Here is a 19,724-nt window from a genome sequence, read left to right as displayed (position 1 = left end):
GCCCTTCCTTTGTCCCTGCTAGCCTGAGCTGGGCAGCAGCCTTGTGGGTCGCTTGACACACCACTGGTGGCACTTAGGACACTCAGGATGGGGCTGGCTGCCCTGCACCCACGCCCAGAACCGAGGTCCTTCCTAGCTCACTTAAGCAAATGAACACTGATGAGCAGGGATGCAAGTTATGGAGGACTTGGTTCCACAGACTGGCCGATAGGGCCAGAAGAGACCAGCTGGAACAGAAATGCACAGAACTGAAAGCGCCCTGGAGGAAAGATCTGTAAAAGTCACAGGAATGGGGCCGGGCAACCCTACTTCAGATGGGGTGTTTGGAGAGGGCTTTCTGTGGAGACCAGCAGGGCATAGGGAAATGCTTGGGAACACTAGTGCAAAGCGGAAACCATGGAAGGGTCCCTAGGTAGAAACGAGTGATCAAGGCAGGCCGGGTCCTGACACTGCTCCAGGCTATGGGAGACATTGGCTTCCCACAGGGGCAGGACTTATGGAAGTTAAAAAAAAAAAAAAAAAAAAAAGCCCAGGGCCTCTGATTTTGGCAACAGTAAACCCACTTAGATGGAGGGCACAGACACTTCATCAGATCAATGCCTCTGTGGACGAGATACTTCCAGGAATCCGATCACCCTCCCCTTTTTTTGGGGGGGGTGGTTTTCTAAGACATGGTCTCTCTGTGTAGCCCTGACTGTCCTGGAACTCACTATATAGACCAGGCTGGCCTCAAACTCAGAGAGATCCTCCTGCCTCTGCCTCGCCGTTGCTGAGACTAAAAGCATGGGCCACCACGTCTGGCTTTCTAGAGGTCTTATTCTTGAGGTTTTACAAATGTGCCCAAAGGTGTCACCCATGGAGTTGATCCCGGCCCAGGCCACCCAGGAGTTTGTACCATGTATCCCAGATAAGAACTCTGACCCTTGCTTCCAGATGAATAGCGAACACTATTCTGAAACCACAAGCCACAGTGCCGTGACAGCGTGGCCCAGAGACAGGAACCTCCAGCCTTGGCTGCGTCGTGCTGAGCTCTGGCCTTGTCTGTCAGAGGCTCCTCACCTTCTGGGTCAGTCCAAGGCACTAGGTGGCCCCACAACCAGCTCATGGCTCTGGCCAATGCTTTTACATGAGGGCTACATCTCCTCTCCTGAACTGTAAAATAAACCTCGCTTAAACCTAATTGGAAAACTTCTAAGGGAGAAAACCCAAGCCTACTAATCTTAGGAGCTGGTGATGAGTGGTGACCTTTCTTTTTTGGTGGCTGGACGGGACCCGGGCCCTCAGGACTACTAGGCAAGTGCTTAGCGCTGAGCTGGCTCCGTCCTCTTTGAGAAAGAGAATATAAAGTACAGTTGTTAGAGTCTAGCTGGGTTATAGAACTGAAAATTCCTCTGTCTAGGTGAGGGCCTGAAACGTCTCGGTGGGGGGACGTGGAAGAATTCAAAATTGTTGTAAAATAAGCACACCCCCATGTGTGTTTTATTCCTTAGGCAGCACACACTGAGAAACGACAGAAATGGTCTTTTTACCTCCCATAGTGGACATGTCTCAAATACTTGCTTGCTGGTTTTTACTGGGGCAATGTTTACATAGGAGTTGACCTTATATAAAGACCCAGAGTCTAGAATTATCAGGAAAATTAATGTTTCTTCTGTTACACATCAGTAACAAAAAGGTGTGGGAGGGGGATCTTGCAGCCTTATTAAGGGTCACAGTGCAGGCAGACAAAGGAGTTGAGGCCAGTGTGCTCCTTAAGCAACAAATAGCACTTAATCCCCTCTCTCTGGGAGCTCTCCTGGAGGCTGGACAGTTTCTGGGACTGTTGCCAGCGACACATATGCAGAGCCCCTTGGCTCTGATGGTTGTCTTTGAGCAGAGTCCCAGGTGGCTGAGTGAACCCATTCTGCACTCTGTCCAACCCTGTGGCTTCTCATCTCCCAAGACGGGACCTGCCAAGTGTCTCTACAACCCTGCTGGACAGTTACAAGGGCAAGAACAGGAGCTGGGAAAATTTGCTTGGACTATATTCCAGGTCCGTCTCCCAGGCCCCACCTCTTCGCTGAACCTCAGCTTCATCATGTAAGATAGAAGCTGGGACAAGACACAGGCGTGTTAAGGTCCATGACCACCTCCTCCTAAAGGCTACCTCTTCAGAACACGCGTGTCTGAGGAGAACAGACAAAGTCTCTCCCGAGGGTGCTTCCCAGCAGGTGCTAGATGACAGGCTGGTTTGGGAAGGCTCACTTTTTTTTTTTTTTTTAAATCTTTCACATATATAAGTCTAAGGTAGATTGTCATTTCTAGATTTCTATCACTCAGTGTCATAAAGACCAAGTCTCTGACACGGGAGGGAGATGGATGTTGTAATTAGTAAAAGATAATTAAGCCAGAAAAGGCTTAAATGGAATCAGGGTGGCCTTGTTAAGGAATGGCAAAGAAGGGGCGTGGGAACTGGGGTTGAAGAGGTCAGCAGGGACCAGGGTCCCAGAGCACCCGGATCTGCAGCGGGTCAGACCTGCAGAGGCGCCAACTAACGGGCAGCCTAACGGGGAGCCAGATGCGCTGAGTGCTTGTGACTCAGCCCATGGCTGTATCTGTGACGGCAGTGAAGAAGCAATGGAGGGGCCCTGGCAGCTGCTGACTGGCCCCTGATTTGGGGAGGTCTCTGTATTAAAAAGTTTTGTGCCCCTCACAGAGACACAGCTAGCTCTCTACTAGGCTCTGAGGCAAGGTACCTACATCTGCACTGTCAGGGGACCTAGACCCCATGAAGATCTTGCAGCTGGTTCCCTGTGAAGATGGGGACATGAAAGATTCAGACACACCCAAAATCTATTCTTGGTTTTGAATCCCATCTCATTTATTCAACAAATATTTATTGAGGGCCTACTATGTGCTGGGCTATGTAGCAGTGAGCTACAGAGTTTTCCTCTAGCTAATATCAAGATCCCAGAAGATGGTGGACGAGTGAGAGGGCTGCTTAAATGGATCCAACATTAAAGATTTGCTACCTGACACTAGCCGATCTCTCAGGCCTTAGTCTCCTCTCCCAGCTACCTGATGCTGCTCTCAGAAACCCCTGTCAGGGGCTGCCCTGCTCTCCGAGGTTGAGGTTTTTTCCTCCTTCCCCCACTAAAGTGAGATCAGTGGCCCAGTGACGGTAGCCTAGGTGGCAAGTCTTGTATCATTCTGATTACCTAGGCCCCTTCACAGTGGCCTCTCCTCCCACCCCAGCTCCTTAAGGGCCTATCGCTTCTTCAGGGACAGAAGAAGTGACTAGAAGGGATGAGGAGTCTACTGGGAGAGTTCAAACAGGACTAAGAGCCCCCACCAAAGCGGTAAACCAGCACTGGGTGAAGAGGGACCCTGTCTCCAAAGCAACTGGATTTAGTAGGAAGGCTGAGGACCTCCAGCTCTGGCACAGGACATCTAGTTTGAGGCTCAGGACCCAGCCTTTCTTTGATATACCCCAATCAACCCTTTTTAAGCCAGGATACAGAAAACAGCAATTCCAAACCAAGAGTCATGGGACAGGTGTCAGGGCCCTGGGTGGATAGCAAGCACAAAAGGCAGGGACAGCACCAAGCAGGAAGCTGGGCCTTCTAGTGAAAATATAAAGCAGGGAATGGAAGTATACAGTGTGGGGAAGGGTCGGCAGAGGCGGCCACTAGGCTGGTCTTCCCAAGAGTCTGAGGAGACTGAAGAACTATGGTGCTGTACCAGTAAAGGAGGAATATGGAGAACGAGGCATCAAAACTGACATGCACAAAAGTCAGTTAGCAAAGAAAGCTTGACCCTTCCCTACCTGGGCATGCTAAAGAAAGGCCCACAACACACAGAGAAGGCAATTGCCATGTCAATATTGTGTAAAGGATCAGAAATCCCTGGTGCCGGGCGGCTTTTCCCAGCTCACTAGCCTGTCTGTACCCTCAGGAGTGCCCTTTTTTTCTTAATAAACTGCCTCTGTTTCTATCACTATTCATGTGTCTCTTGTTAGGTCTCAAACACTGGACAAATGGCTGAGGAGCCTATTAACATATCAAATTGGATGCTGGTCAGCATTCCCAGTATCACTCAGTACCTGTGTCTCCTCCCAGCACTTCTCACCCTGCCCCACCCTAACTCCCTTCAGGGACTGGGCTCCTCCTCCTCCTCTCCATCCCCATCCCCATAACTCAGCCATTTTGGATACGCTTGTCTCTTGGTCACCTGGCCTTAGCCACCTCCCTTCCTCTCCCTCCCCCTTGCTCCTCTCATGGTCTCATTTAGTCTGCTGGCCTTGTTAAGCCTGGACTCTTCCCTCTGCCAGCTTTTCTCCCTTCTATCTAAAATAAAAATCTTCTCCACACTTTGGGAGTAGTCATGTCCTCCTCCTTTTATTTCATTTTTTTTCATTGCTCTGGTGCTGAAACCCAGAAGTGGCCTAAATGAGCTCCCTTCCAAAGGACTCAGTTTCCGAAAACCAAGCTGCTGAGTTGACCCTCCTAAGGTATCATTTGTTTCTGTTGGCATCTGCCACCCACCACATTTGAGTCCAGAGTCTGATTAACCAGCTGCCTCTCCCGCGGCCTGTTCTAACCATCCCCTCCCTCTCTCTTCCATAAGGCCAGTTCACATATCAAAAATCAACAGAAATCCCAGAAATGTGAGCAAGTGCCCTCCAAATTCAGACCTGTGCACGTCACAGCAACAGAGACTGAACTGGGGCTCACGTGCGCAAGCAAACCAGAAGGCAATGAAAAAGGAATCTGAGACATGGCCTAGGCTGCTGGTGTGACTGGCCAAGACGCAGAGCATAGCAGGCTGGTGCCTCCATTTTCACCCCCGAATCTCTGCGTGGTCCTGCACAGCTTCTGGAGAAGGGCAGGTGGGGTCACCTCCTTTGCTGGACCAGTGGTTCTTGTAAGGCTCAAGCCCAGAGCCCTAGAATGAGAACTCTCCACTCCTAGGCTTCCAGATCTCCATGGTGAAGTCCTAGCCTGCTGGCTCTCCATCCTTCCCACAGGGCCTCCTTAGGACATGTTTGCCCAAACCACAGAGGACCCCTGCTAGGTCCCAGGCAAACCAGGACTGTCTGCAACTGGGGTCTGGCCCTATCTGGAGGCCCACTGCAGCCCCTCTACTGTTCTCCAGCAGATAGGTCACTCTGGCCTGCGTACTCCAGCTTCCACTGACCAACAACAAGGCACTCTGGTAGCTCACTGCCAAACAGAGGGTGGAGCCAAAATGAGTCCCAGTCTAGTCACAAGGCTCTATTTTGGCTTCACAATACTCATTTCATCTGAAAGGCACCTTCCTCCCATCCTAGCAACTGAGACTTTTCCTTTGTGCTCCCTTCTGGCCACAAAGCCACCTGAAATTCCTAAAGTGGGAACACCCTTTCCTCACCCCACTCCAGGCTCTGGCCCAGAACTTCAGGACACCACAGGCCCTCCATTCCAGAGCCCCGAGGCCAAGCCAGACTGCCGCTTAGCCACCACAGCTGCAGCAGCCACACTCACACCCCACTCCAGATTCTGACAGGCATCCTCTGACAGCACTGTCTGAATCTAGCTAGCAGATGTCCAAGTACCCAGATTTCTCACTTGGAGGAGTAGCTGTGGCTACATGTCCGTAGATCTCAGGCCTCTCCCTCTTCCCTGCAGCTTGCTGCAGAATGGAAGCCTGGCTGCAGGCTGCCTCCCCACCCCCCACCCCGCCCTTGGGGCGGATAAGGGACCCAGACTCTGCAGACCTGAACTCTCCTCAGAGCCCCAGCGGTGCTGCTGTCTGTCTGTCCATGGCATTAATAACTCTTCTAATAAACTCCTTGCCCCCACAATCCACCTCTGTCCTCTTTGAAGCCCACCATTCAAGGCCATTCAGCTTGCAGGCACAGGTACTGAGTCCTGGGCCTCCTTCCGAGTCTGTGTGTCACTTCAACCAGGTTGCACCTTGGTTCCTGTCAATTATTTTCTGAAGCTACCTTCTGCACATGGGTATGAGACTGGCACTCGAGCAGTTTGGACCGGGGACCAGACCCTCACAGCCTGAGAAGTCTGACCACCAATCCTCAACAGGTCTATTAAACAACAGAGAAAAGGGAACTTACTGGCCTCCCAGGGAAGAGGAACAAATAGAGACCCAGCAACGTCTCCAACACTATTCTGTCTATCATCTCGTCCAGCAGTGTGGTCAGAAAAGTGGTCAGAATCCTGTGGAATCTCTTTCCAGGAAACAAGCTCCGCTCTGTCCTCAGCCTTTTTCTTTCCCCCAAAAGAGATTCTTGGGAACATTCATTCCTATGTATAGAAATGTGTTGAGAGCCAACAGGAGGGGCGTATAAGTGGGTCTTTAGAACCGTGGCTCTCAACCTGGGGGCCTCGACCCCTTGAGAAGGTTGAATGACCCTTTCATAGGGGTCACCGGTAGTCACTGGTCAGAAAACACAGATATTTACATTATGATTCATAACAGTAGAAAAATTAGAGTTATAAAGTAGCAACAAAATAATTTTATGGTTGGAGAGTCACCACAACATGAGGAACTGTGTTAAAAGTCGCAGCCTTAGGAAGGCTGAGGACCACTGCACTAGAAGGTCTTCATCCTTGTCAGGACAGTGAGATAAGGTTTCAAGATGAGGAGCTAATCAGGATGTGCCCGCCTGCAGCAGCCTCTTACCGCTGCTAAGAGGGAAGGAACTGGCCAGCCCTCTACAAGAGCCTGTGTGTCTGTAGACCCCTGACAGACTGTCTGTTGAAACCCTCTTTCCAAGAGAATGGCAGGCCCACTATTCCCTGAGGGGAGTTTGCAGACCTCAGACTGCCAGACTCCATGAGAGGGCTGAGTGTAACAGACTCAACCCAGCTTCTGAGCGCAAGCCAGTGCTGCGCCTGCTCAACTGCGAGGTAGAAAACCTCCCCTTCGGAAACCGCTAAGAAGGGACTCCCACCTTGCCTCATGGGCCTGACCTCTCTCCTCCGAGCCTCCATCATGCTCTTTTGCCATGGCGTTAATATGCAAATAAATTCCCTACCCAAAATGTCAGTCTGCCTCAGTGTGTCTCCCTTGAACTCGGTCCCTAAAATCTTCCAGTTACAAGGCTGCCAAGGAGAAGGGCCACTCACTTCAGATGCCATCTGACTGGGTGTGGGGAGTACCACAGACACGGCTCTGCTCTTGGGAGCTCACTTGAGGCTGCCAACCTTGACACAGAGCGGGAAGAAAGCACTGGCTTTTACTGGTTGCCCTCTGACCTACACATGCATGTGGTGGCATGTAGCCCTTTCCACCCCACTAAATATAATTTTAAAAAATTTAAATATCAAGGTTCCGTCTAGACAAAAAGACAACAGAAAACACAGGCCAGAGCCAAGCTCACGTGTAAACAGAAGCGGCAGCACCTGATGATGGAAAGTGCTATGAAGGAAATAATGCTGGGAGGCAGCCTGCTGACCAGAGGGGAAAACCAGCCAGTGCCCAAAGCCTGAGGCACCGAGGCCTTGAGCAGGAGCTCTCAGTGAAGTATAAGGAAAAAGAAGGCTAGTATTGCTGAAGCTGAAGCCAGGGCAGAGCCTAGACCCGGCTGCTGCAGGGCTCACTGATGAGTCCATTAGCGAAGGCTGGCACCTCGCCTCTCACAAACCCCCGGTGAGGGGAGGCTGGGGGTTTGGACCGAGGTGGGGAAGTTAATTTGGGGCAGACTTGGCAGTGTCAGCAGGAAAACACAGCCCAGCACAGCTAGCAGCAGCCTAAAGTCCCTGTCCCTTAGGGACCACCGCTTAGGTGAAGCGAGGCCCTCACCTGCTTCTCAGAAAACATTTCAGGAGGACCCAGAGCGAAGCAAAGCTAGTGAGGTTCAATATTCAGAGAGTAAAAGTGAGGCAGAAGAGAAGGACACAGGAAAGTTATGGGGCATGAGGAAAGAGGGGAGCTTATCCAGGAAGCTGGCTGAAGCCTCTCAACAGCACAGAAGCAAGAATTCCAACAGAGTAACTGAGTAAGGCTGTTTCCTTACCCCAGCCAAAAGCCTGCAACTTTCTAGGACTCTCGCCAGAAACCCTATTTACAAGGACAGGACATTCCCTGCACCCCTCTGCAGTCCTAATGGTCCTGGTTTCAGCTACGCGGGTAACTGCATCCAAGGCAGCTCTGAAGGCCTGTGATCGAAAAACATGAGGATCTGAGTTCAAATTCTCAGCACCTGCATAAAAGCCCAGGAAGTCAGCAGGCCCCTAAAATCCCAATAATGGAACTGGAAACAGGCAGGCCCTGGAATATCACTGGCCAGCCAGTCTAGCATAATTGCTCTAGGTTCAGTGAGAAACCCTGTCTCAAAAAACAAAGTAGTGGGGCTAGAGAGGCGGCTCAATGGTTAAGAGCACCGAGTTAACTCAGTTCTTGCAGAGAAGCCAAATTCAGTTCCTAGCACCCACATGGTGGTTTGCAGCCATTGATAACTCAAGTTCCTGAAGATCCGGCACTTTCTTCCAACTTCTGCACATACGTGGTGCACAGACATACATGCAGGCAAAACTCACATACACAAAATATCTAAGAAATAAGGTGGAGGGTGACAGAGGAAGACATCCCATTTCGTCCTCTGAACATGCATGAGTGAAAGGTGGAAGGGAACAGAGAAGGGTTCTTAGCAATCTTTAGAGATGTAACTTGAGAGCCAGCAAATGGGACCTACAGCCAATGCTAAGAAACTCATCTTGACTCCCTTACCGAAGCCCACATCCATGGTTCTGAGTGTGCTTTCCTTCTCTTGAGCATCATCAGAACACGCCCCCAGCTCTGCTTCATTCTGGCTAGTCGTGAAATTCTTTTTCTGCATCAAAACCGCAAATGAGTTGTGCCTGAACAGAGGTCTCTATAAAATTAAGGGAACTCTGAGTGTGAGAGCAGTGTCTGTGTATCTTCACCACTGACAAACAGATCAAACATAATTCCAAGACAGGGGTATGTGTGGGAAAGAAGAGGGGAAGAAAGGGGAAGGAAAGGGAAGAAAACGAGGGAAAGGAAAAAAGCAGAGGGGGGAGGGGGAGGCGGTGTCGGGAGGCCGATGCTCAAGCATGAGTTCGGGAGTGCCAGTCCCTGGTACCCACCTGGGATTGTCTACACACACCTGTAACTAGGACTACTAAAGCAGACACAAGATCCCTGAAATCCTGTCTGGGAAAATAAGGTATAGAGTGACTGAGAAAGACACCCAAGCCCAACAGTACCTTTGTTCTACACATGCATGCGCGCGCGCACACACACACACACACACACAACACACACACACACACACACACACACGGTGCTCACACACTAGAGAAGTCATGCTCTGGTGTGAGATGCATTCTTGACTATTAGGAAGTACAGAGTGCTAATATGGTAAAAATTCATGCTATAGGCTCATTTGATGGCTAGATGTCTTAGGAAATGGTATCTCTGTTGTATTAAATTTGACTCAGCAAAAAAGACAAACTAGATCCAAGAGTGAGGGCCTCTCCTCCTGTCACCGTAACTTTCCCTGTCTATCCTACCTCAGAGTGACAAGACCAATAGGCTGGGCCAGTGCACAGGCAGCCGGCTCCTACTTGGCTGGAGAAAGAAATGGGTGTCGTCAGTCCATGGACAGTGTTTGAAACCATCAGGATGAGCTACTCTAAAAGAGAGGGTAGTGAGTCCAGGAGAGCCTGCGCCCACACACTGTGCCCCAATGCTCCACAGGCCCATAGGCCCTCCTCCTGATGACTGAGGCCAAAGAAGGGGTGACTCAGGCTCTGGTCTCTACTAAACCCAGGCACTTCCTGATGCTCTTTACCACCCGGACACTGATGGGGGGAGGGGGCAGGTGCACCCCGAGTGCTGAGTTTGAAAGGCATCTGACGGCTGAGAATCTTGCGTCTCCGTCTCCTCATTTATGAGACCAGTGGAGTTCGTTAGGGCCTTCCTGATCTACAGGCAAAGGCTCCCTTCACCCAAGGGGCCAGGAAACTGCCTGCCACCGATCCTCCCCAAAGCTGGCATGGGCTCTAAGTGGTATCTGTGTCCTCCACAAGCTGGCCACTGCCTGAACCAGCCCCTTCTCCACTGTCATCCTGACGTCCTATGCTTCAGGTCTTTCCCTGAACCACCACCTCCTTCAAGCCCTCCGTCACCAAATGTTGTAGTATTCGGCCCCCAGCCCCCGCCACACCCTCTAAGGGACGTGCCTCGGGTTCATAACCTTACACCTGTCCATCCTGGAGCCCCCATTTGATTTTTAAGGGACCAAGGATGGTTACTTAAGCATCAAAAAAAAAGGGGTATTTGGAACCCGGGAATGGTGGTGGATTGTCTGGGGAGAGGACCCCGTGGTCGTGCCTGCACTGACGCATCCTTGAGACGCCAGGCACCAAAAGCCCAAGATCCCGAGTGAGTGTGCAACCTCTGGGCACTTCCCTTCTGCTGTGCCCTTAGGATCTGGAGGAGACCCCCGCCCCAGCACCTTCGTTCTTCCGAGTTGCTCCTGTCGGCCGCGTGAGGGCGTACCCTGTGTTAGTTGGGACAAATTAATGCCCTTCCTGCGGGTAGGCCTGTGGTCCCCTGGGCCCAGACCTAACTCAGGTGCCTGAGGAACACTCTTGGCTGCCGCCTGCAAAGCTCTGGACTTTGGGGTCTCGACCGGGGCCCGAGCTAATCGTTTCCAAACCGGGCGCCCCCCTCCTCTAGGCTCGTGTAGCCTGGGGTACACAGCTCTGTGCCCCTCCGCCGAGCCCTCCTAGGCGCAGGCCGCCTCTGTGAGGTGCAGTGGGCTCGGACCCTGGCCAGGGCACACTGCTGAGGGTGCACCCGCGTCCGGGAGCCGCGGGCGGCGGAGCCAGTGGCCGCGGAAGGCGCTCCAAGAAGCACAAGTTGGCGCTGGCCTGGGCCCAGGCTGTTGTTGTTCTCAACGTGGTCCGCCACGGGGAAATAAAAGCGGAGTGGGGCGCGCTCTCCGCCAGAGCGCAGCGCGCACGCCCAGAGTTCCGGAGCCGGCGCAGCCCCGCCGCGCTCCCCGCAGGCTCTCCGCATCCCACCCCCCAGCCCCGCCGCGGCCGGCCCGGCCCCCGCCCGCACCCCAGCCCTGCCGCCCGGTCCCAGGCCAGGCCGCGGCCGCTCCCGCCTGGAGCCGCCGCGCGCCCCCAGCCCCCCGGCGCCGCCGCGGCCCCTCGCCTTCCTCTTCCCGGCGCGGCCCCCCGGCTACCGCGCGCCGCCGGTCACCAACCCGCTGGCCACCATGTCGGTGGAGCTTGAGGAGGCCCTGCCGCCGACGAGCGCCGACGGGACGGCCCGCAAGACGGCCAAGGCGAGCGGCCCCGCGGCGCCCGCGCAGCCCAAGAGGAGGAAGAACCGCAAGAAGAACCAGCCGGGCAAGTACAGCCAGCTGGTGGTGGAGACCATCCGCAAGCTGGGCGAGCGCGGCGGCTCCTCCCTGGCGCGCATCTACGCCGAGGCCAGGAAGGTGGCGTGGTTCGACCAGCAGAACGGACGCACCTACCTCAAGTACTCGATCCGGGCGCTGGTGCAGAACGACACGCTGCTGCAGGTGAAGGGCACCGGCGCCAACGGCTCCTTCAAGCTGAACCGCAAGAAGCTGGAGGGCGGCGCGGAGCGGCGCGGAACCTCGGCGGCCAGCAGCCCCGCGCCCAAGGCGCGCACGGCCGCGGCGGACAGGACGCCGGCCAGGCCGCAGCCCGAGCGGCGCGCGCACAAGAGCAAGAAGGCGGCGGCGGCTGCCGGCGCGAAGAAGGTGAAGAAGGCGGCCAAACCCAGCGTGCCCAAGGTGCCCAAGGGCCGCAAGTGACGCCCCCCGCGTTCTGTCGACGTTGTCGAGTTTTCCGTCTCTCCACCCCCGGGGTACCGGTTCCATAGGGTTCGGCCTGGCCCAGGTCCCTGCTCCCTGTCCCCTCCCTGCCCCTCCCCCAGCGATGCTGCGTTCTGTTTGCTTTAGGTTTTTGAAACGGCCCTGGCGACGCCTCCATTGGCTCTCACCCTTGGCAACGGCCGTCGTCATGGTTACCGGCCCGGCGGCGCCAATGGCCTGGCGGCGCCTGCCTGCCTTGCCCGCCGCTGGCCACCCCGCGCTCCGGTTGCGCGGTGCCTTGCTCCGCCCGTCGCTCTCCTGGGGCGCAATAAACGGTTCCAACCTTGACCCTTGTCGTTGTTTTGTGAGCGCGGGGGAGGGGAGGGGGTTCGGCCGAGGTTCTTAAGATCAGCCAGGCAACTAGCAGCCCGCGCTGGCAGAGGGGGGTCAGGGCTTCCCTGAGACAGCTTCCCAGTGGAACGCTCTTAAGAAATGAGTAGGTTCCCAGCCTCTGGTCACCGCAGTGTCCAGCACGTGCAGGGTAGTCGTGCACATGTTGGGAATTGAACCTCGGGATCTAGCCTAACAGTGGACACGTTTGCCAGATGGAAGACCTTTAAAGTTCTGCGGGAGTATGTACGCATACAAGGTGGGTGAGCTGGGGCCAGGCTTACAGGAGCGATACAGGGTGCTTTCTCTGTATCACTTTTTAAAAGTGGGGAAGGGCCTTGGAATTGGCTGAGGGTGGGAAGGGAGCAGCTTTTTTTGGCAGGTGTGATCATGAGGCTGACTCACCCACCTGAGCAGAGTGGCCCCTTCACTGCTTCTTGGAGTCTGGTACCTGGCTGAAAGTTCCCTGCGAAGGGCATGGCCAGGTACCATGCTAAATTGGACTCTACTAGACATCGCCAATCTGGCCGCTGAGATAAGGACTCCCAGACGACACAGACCCTGTCCACAGGGTCATGATGAGCCTAGGAAACAGCCTTGCCGGCCTCCACGGTGACTTTGGAGGTTTCCCGAAGGCTGTGAGTGCCCAGTGCTCCACAGGCGGCTCTATGGCCCTTCCTTCTCCGAATGCTGGTGAAAGCTGCGCGGCTAACTCTCTGGAGACTTTTCCTGAGCTCTGGAACCCCTCAATGCCTCTCAGGCTGGCATTCCCCATTGCCGTTCCATTGACTCCCAGCTCTGTGCACCTGCCTTGCGTGGGCTTATCCATCACGTGATGCTCAATGGGCTGTCCTCTGTCACCCATCTTCCTTTGGCTTCTGGCTTCCACCCCAGGCCCAGCCTAGGCTCTCCTAAACGCTGACAACTCGGGCAGCTCTTCAATAGGTGTCTTAGGGTTTCTATTGCTGTGATGAAATACCATGACCAAAGCAACTTGGGAGGAAAGGGTTTATTTGGCTCCCATATCCTAAGTCACAGTCCATTGAGGGAAGCCAAGGCAGGAGCTGATGACGAGGCCGTAGAGGGTGCTACCTCCTGGCTTGCTCAGCCTGCTTTCTTTGTAGAACCCAGGACCACCAGCTCAGGGGTGGCCCCACCCGCAACAGTCTGGGCCCTCCCCTGCCCATCACTAATTTAAAAACTGTCCTGTCACTTGCCTACACCAGGATCGTAGGGAGGCACTTTCCCAGTTGAGGTCCCCCCTTCTCAGATGACTCCGGCTTGTGTCAAGTTGACATAAAACTAGCCAGCACAGCAGGGCAGGGCCCCTGCTCATTGTAATTGTCCTTTAGGGACCCAGCCCACTCCAATGTCAGGTTACAGGGTTTACAGGAATTACTGAACTTCTCCAGCCGCTGCCCCTCCACCCCCCCCAGTCATGTGACCTAAGACCTGGCCTCAGCTTCAGAGGCTGAGAACAGAGATGGCTTCTTGCTGCCAGTGGTTTCAATGCCAAGCAACTGGCGGTCTTCTCTGGGGGACACTGAGAAACAGCTGCCCTCTCCTCAGGCTCACTAAACAGCAGGAATATAAGGCCAGACTTGCCAGTGGGAAGGGCTGCCTGAAAAGGAGTCAAGATTGAGAAGTTGGAGGCAAGAAATGGACACATGTCCAGAGACCTGAATGGAGCCCGCGGCCCCGCCACCCCGCGGTTACCGCGCTGCTCTGTAGATTAGCCTGTTAGAACTGGTTGCTATCAGTTGCATCCTGGTCTCCAAAACTTCAATTTACCTTCTTCCTCTACAGTTCTGGACATGGTTATTTCTTCGAATGGGTGTTTTTCCAAACCATCTACCCAGGGTCTCCAGACTCACCTCTTGACCTCTTGACCTCTACTTCCTTGCTGAGTTTATCTCCGAGAGGCATCCCAAGTGAAAGCTGTGTGACCCTAGCCAGCCAGCCCTCACTATTTGCTGGGAGGATCACCCTACAACTTGGTCTCCTCCAACTCAGAGAAGAATGTGTGCAAAAGGCGCACCTGTTGACGTTCCCCGCTTGAAGAGGGTTAAGAAGTCCAGCATCAATTTCTTTACCATGTCCTGGTCTTGGTGCCGACGACCCTGGATTCCAGCTGAACACAAATGACACCTGACTGCAGAAAAAGGCTTTCTGGGAAAGGTAGCCTGAGGGCTCATCTGTAAAGCAGCCCAGTTCCGAAGGCTGCCTGTCTGCACCCACTAATGGGAAGGGCTGGGGGGAGGCTGAGGGTCAGGATGCTGGCCTGGCTCCATGGGGACTTTTGATTGGGAAACAAAGGTTTCCCTCTCCAAGCCAGTTTCCTCACTTGTAAGTAGTGTCAAGACCAATTTACTTATGATTAATGCACCTGTAAATAGGCTGCCAGCTCCTTGTGAACCCCCAGATCTCAGGTCTGCTTTGGGGATCTTCAGGTCTGCCTTCTTTCTGGCCTTGGGTCAGCACCAAAGACACTACCAAGCTCCTGTCCTGGACACTGAAGCCACAGTGGCCACAGGCTGGGGTCTCCATGTCTGGACCAACCTGGCCTGGACTTGTCCCTCTCTGTTAGGTATGGCTCAGACCTGAACATGAGCTTTGGGAGGGGTCCTGCTGGGGCACCTGTCTCACCTGTCCAGGTCATGAGCTCTTGTGTGGTGTAGCCCAGTGCACATGAGGCGCTCTGGCTGCGCTGCCAGTCCTGAGGCAGCAGCATGGCCCGCATTCTTTGTTGTTGTTCATATTTTTATTATTTGGGAATTTCACATCATGCACCCCCATCACTTCCCAGTCCTTCCAGAATTGCTCCCCAACCTTGTGACCTCCACCTCCCAAAGAAGAGGAGAAGGTAGAGGCGGAGGAGGAGACCACCCAAGCCCACTCTGTGTTGCCTATACACTCACTGATGGCTCTGATTCTTAACAGCAACTGCCATTCTGGCCACTTGGCCACAAGATGGAGGCTGCAGCACTGGCGGGGGTGTTGAAGAATGGTGAATCTCCCGCGTCAGCCTCACCTGTGGTCCTGCTGTCAGCCCTTTACTGGATGCCCTTCTGGGCGGAGTCAGGCTGGGGACAGGACAGAGAAGCCAGCAACTTCTTGGTAGGGACTGTGAAGCCTGAAGACTTGGGACTAACTTGGGGCCTGATGTCTGGAAGGTGCTTCTGGGGAATGGAAAGGCGTGTGGGGTACAGGAGCAGGGGCTGGCAGAACTCAGGTCTCTGGGCCTCCCAGAGCTCGAGGGAGGCAGGAGTTGAGGGGACACAGGGGCAAGTGTGGGAGTCTGACATGTGTGGACATTCTGTAAGGTTGTCTTCCTGACAGCTGGGGCTCGAGGCCACAGCAGGCAGGAACGCCATGGCCCGAAATGGGATTCCAGGGCAGACTGACACCTGTCTGTCCTTGTTGCCTCCAAGCACGACATGGGAAGATCTTGTAGAAGCTGAGGCACTTGTTCATGTTCCTCGCATCAGGGAGCCTGGGAGAAATGGCGCAGGCTTGGACTCGAGGCAAACCAGCAGATCATCACCCGACATGGCTACTTCCCTCCGAATCCGGCAGGAATCTGGCCAGCAGCCCACCCAGACAAAAAACAGGCAAACAAGGTTGTTCTGGGGACTGAAAATGGAGCATGTGGATGAGGGGAAGGAGGGTGTATCATTAGTCAGAGTTCTCCAGAGGAACAAAACTTATAGGATAAATCTCTGTAATAAATCCCACATATATGCACACATAAATATACAGACAAATGTCTTCCATATGTGTGTATATATACTTACATAATATATATATACACACACAAATGGCATTTATTTAAATGGCTTATGGGCTGTGGTCCAAGCAATCCAACAATGGCTGCCTATAAATGGAAGGTCCAATAATCCAGTAGTTGTTCAGTCCACAAAGCTAGATGTCTTAGCTGGTCTTTAGTAAATGCTGGGATCCTAAAAGTAGGCTTTCTAATGCTAGTGAAGGAATGGACTTGCATCAGAGAGCAAACATGTAAAAAAGTTTCCTTCTATATCTGTTATATTGGCTGTCAGCAGAAGGTGTGGCTCAGACATGGCACACTAGTCCTGTTCTCTAAAGAACAGAACAGATAGAATACATACACACACACACACACACACACACACACATAGACACGCATAGACACACATACCCATATGTATATATACTATACATTGGGTGTATTAGGTTGGCTACTGGATGCAGTCCAAGTAGTTCAAGGTCTTGTTAGGGCTTCTGTTGCTGGTAAAATGCCAGGATCAAAAGGAACTTGGGAGGAAAGGGTGTAGCAGGAAGCCACCTGTAGCAGCCATTTTTAAACTCTACTTTAATTGGGGTGTTTAGGCCTCTACCTCCCTTCCACCAACACCGCCCCCTAACCTTAAGCAGGAAAGAGAAAAGGTTAGTGGGTAGAGGGAGCCCCAGACCCCTTTACTTCTCCTGGCTAGTTAGGGTCAAGGGGTTCTTTTACACACTATACCAGTCTCTGGCAACCAGAGGCCGCTAGCAGGCTCCTCCACGCTGCTGCACCCCAAAGAGTTTCAGGCTGTCTGCTCCAAACAACCCCACTGTCTTTGGTCTCTGGTCTCTCCAAACTGCTACGGCCTACATGTCACATGCCAACGCTGAAACCCGCCACCTTGGCTCTCATAGTTATACTCTCAGAGCCCTACACCAGCCCTCTTCATGCTGCTCATCGGCAAAGATCACGCCCTGCACGTGACAATTAAAAGGAGTGGACAAACTATAGCCCAACTAAAATCCCTCATTTGGGATTAAAACAAAAACATATTTACATAACTGAGTTTACAAAGAAACCAAAACTTCAAACTCAAGATAGAAACCATGCAGAAGCCATGGAGGAACATTGCTTCCTGGCTTGCTCAGCCTGCTTTCTTATAGCACCCAGGGACCCTCCCCCCTCCCCCGCCTCAGGGTGGCCCTGCCCACGATAAACTGGGCTCCCCCACAGTGCTCCCATAGGCCAGTCTGGTGGCCGTATTGTCTTCATTCCTTCTTCCAAGATGGCTCCTGCTTGTGTCAAATTGATATAAAACTAGCCGGCACACGCAGTAATAGCTGTCTCACACGGGAGAGGCTGAGAACCCAGCAGTTGTTCAGTCTGTGAGTGTAATGTCTCTGCTGTCCCAGTCTGACACTGGAGGCCTGGAGGACCCCTGGAGCTGCTGGTCTTCAGTCTCTGCTAGAACCCCAGAGAGTGGTTCTAGTACTCCATGGGCAGGAGGGATGGACTTGCAGAGCGAAATAACCTGACCACAAGAGGGCTGGAGAGATGGCTCAGAGGTTAAGAACACTCGCTGTTCTTCCAAATGTCCTGAGTTTAATTCCCAGCAACCACATGGTGGCTCATAACCATCTATAGTAAGATCTGGTGTGCAGGCAGAATGTTGTATAAATAATAAATAAATCCTTAAAAGGGGGAGGGGCTGGTCACAACTGTAACTCCAGCTCCATGGGATCTGACACCCTCACACAGACATACATTCAGGCAAAACACCAATGCACATGAAATAAAAATAAATTACAAAACAAAACAAAAAAAAAAACAACAAAAAATCAGCTCACACAGGAGTGCCCAGCAGCTTGGATTTTAGTTCATTCTAAACTCAGACCAAGCTAAGCCACCGCAGGAGATGAATTTAAGAGCAACTGGAGCTAGAGCTGGAGAGTGAAAATGACAGTGGGAGTCCAACAGTGGGAATCAGAAACAGGAGGGAGCAGGAAGCCCAGCAAACTGGATTAGAACAGCCTCCAGTGGGATGGGCGTCCACCAGGGGGGAGTCGGGTTGTTTTAGGACCCTGCCCCCTCCCTCTTTTGCCTGTGCCTGGGGTATCTTTCTTTGGGGGAGCTCTCTCCCTCCCACCTGCTGGCTTTTTCTTCAGCTGGCCAATTGTAACATGCAGGGGATGGAGAGACACGCAACCCCGCTCCAAAGGTGTTTTCCTGCTCTCCTGATCAGCCTCAGTTTCCCCTGACCCCTTCTCATTCACCCCTCTCAAAAACAGACGCTGACTGCCATTGGGAATGGGGACATCAGGGCAATGCCTGTTTCCTGTTGAGACAGGGGAGGGTGTTTTTAGGGTGCTGGCTGGAGAGAAGTAAGGGTTCTCAGAGAAGGCCTTTTCTAAAAGGATTGGTCATTTGGAGCCACCCAGAGGGCTGCTGTAGAGCTCAGCTGGCTGTATAGCACCGCCTTTTGGTGACAATGCTATACAGGTGAGGTGACACCTGTGACATGCAAAGTGAAACTGTTAGAGTAACTATAATCCTACCAGAAATGTGAAAAAAAAAAAAACAAAAAAAAAAAAACAACCAGCTGCAGCAGGGCGAGGTAGCACAGGCCTTTAATCCCAGCACTTGAAAAGCAGAGGCAGATGGATCTCTGTGAGTTTGAGGCTGGCCTGCTCTACAGAGTGAGTTCCAGGTTAGCCAAGGCTATACAGTGAGACCCTGTCTTAATAAAACCAAACCAACCAACCAACAACAACAAGAAAACAAAGTGCAGCAGTTTCATCCTTCTTAGAGGAGGAGAAGCAAGAAAACCATCTAAAAAAACCCTTCCATAGGGTATTTCACAAGTGCCGGTGGGACTGGGTGATTTCCATGGGGAAGCTGCTCACCAGCTCAGAGGTGGCCCCGCCTGATGGGGAAGACCAGGAGAGAAGGCAACAGAAAGAGGGCGTGGTCAATATAAGAACCTCCTTGGCCTCACCACCAGTGCCTTGTTCAGCGAGGTGAAGGCACCTGTGCAAAGGCTGAGGCACACACCTGTGTTGTCCGGGGCCCTGCAGTGTACAGTACAGACTGTTCACATGAGAGATCAGTGAGAAATGGTAGCGTTACGCACTCCCTCCCAGCAGTGAACGGCACCCCCCACGGATCAGGCAAGCTTTTTGGTGGGATTGGGCACTAGCAGCCATATCTGGGTGAAGCCAGGGTCCCCATTCTCTAGCTTACAGTTTAGGAGGGAAATAAAATTCCCTCGGGTTTTATTTTGTATAATCACCCAGCGATATCCCATGGCCACAAGAATGGTCTTCTAGACAACCATACCTAATGCTGATTTCTGCACCCTAAAATCTGGTTACAGTCTGGACATGGGCATTGTCATTTCAATCAAAAAATCCTCTGTATCAGTGTTGTGTAAAGAATGCTCACCAAAGCCAGGAGCAGTGTCCCATGCCTGTAATCCCAGCACTCAGAGAGGGATGAAGCCAGCCTGGTCTACAAAGGGTGTCCAGCACCGCCAAGGCTACACAGAGAAACCCTGTCTTGAAACAAAACAAAGCAAAAAAGAATGCTTCCTAAAAGCTGGGCAGTGGTGGTGAACACCTTTAATCTTAGCACTTGGGAGGCAGAGAGGTAGGTAGATAACTGTGAAGCTGAGGCCAGCCTGGTCTACAAATCAAGTTCCAGGACAGCTAAGATTGCTACACAGAGAAACCCTGTCTCAAAAACAAACAAAATAAAAAAAGAATGCTCCCCAAA

At 52.8% G+C, this 19,724-nt stretch overlaps 1 protein-coding gene across 1 annotated transcript; it reads left to right on the top strand.

Annotated features, from left to right (window-relative positions):
* The first annotated feature begins 10,961 nt into the window (after positions 1–10,961).
* LOC110549562 (histone H1.10) lies at positions 10,962–12,148 on the top strand. The gene has a single exon (XM_021638792.2). It carries the CDS (start codon positions 11,234–11,236, stop codon positions 11,798–11,800), a length of 567 nt encoding a protein of 188 aa, XP_021494467.1. The 5' UTR covers positions 10,962–11,233; the 3' UTR covers positions 11,801–12,148.
* The last annotated feature ends 7,576 nt before the right edge of the window (positions 12,149–19,724 follow it).

The sequence above is a fragment of the Meriones unguiculatus genome, chromosome 5 (genome assembly GCF_030254825.1).
Source record: "Meriones unguiculatus strain TT.TT164.6M chromosome 5, Bangor_MerUng_6.1, whole genome shotgun sequence".
NCBI classification, from domain to species: Eukaryota; Metazoa; Chordata; class Mammalia; order Rodentia; family Muridae; genus Meriones; species Meriones unguiculatus.
The sequence above is the reverse complement of the archived record's forward strand: the minus strand, read 5'-3'. Positions and strand labels throughout refer to the sequence as shown.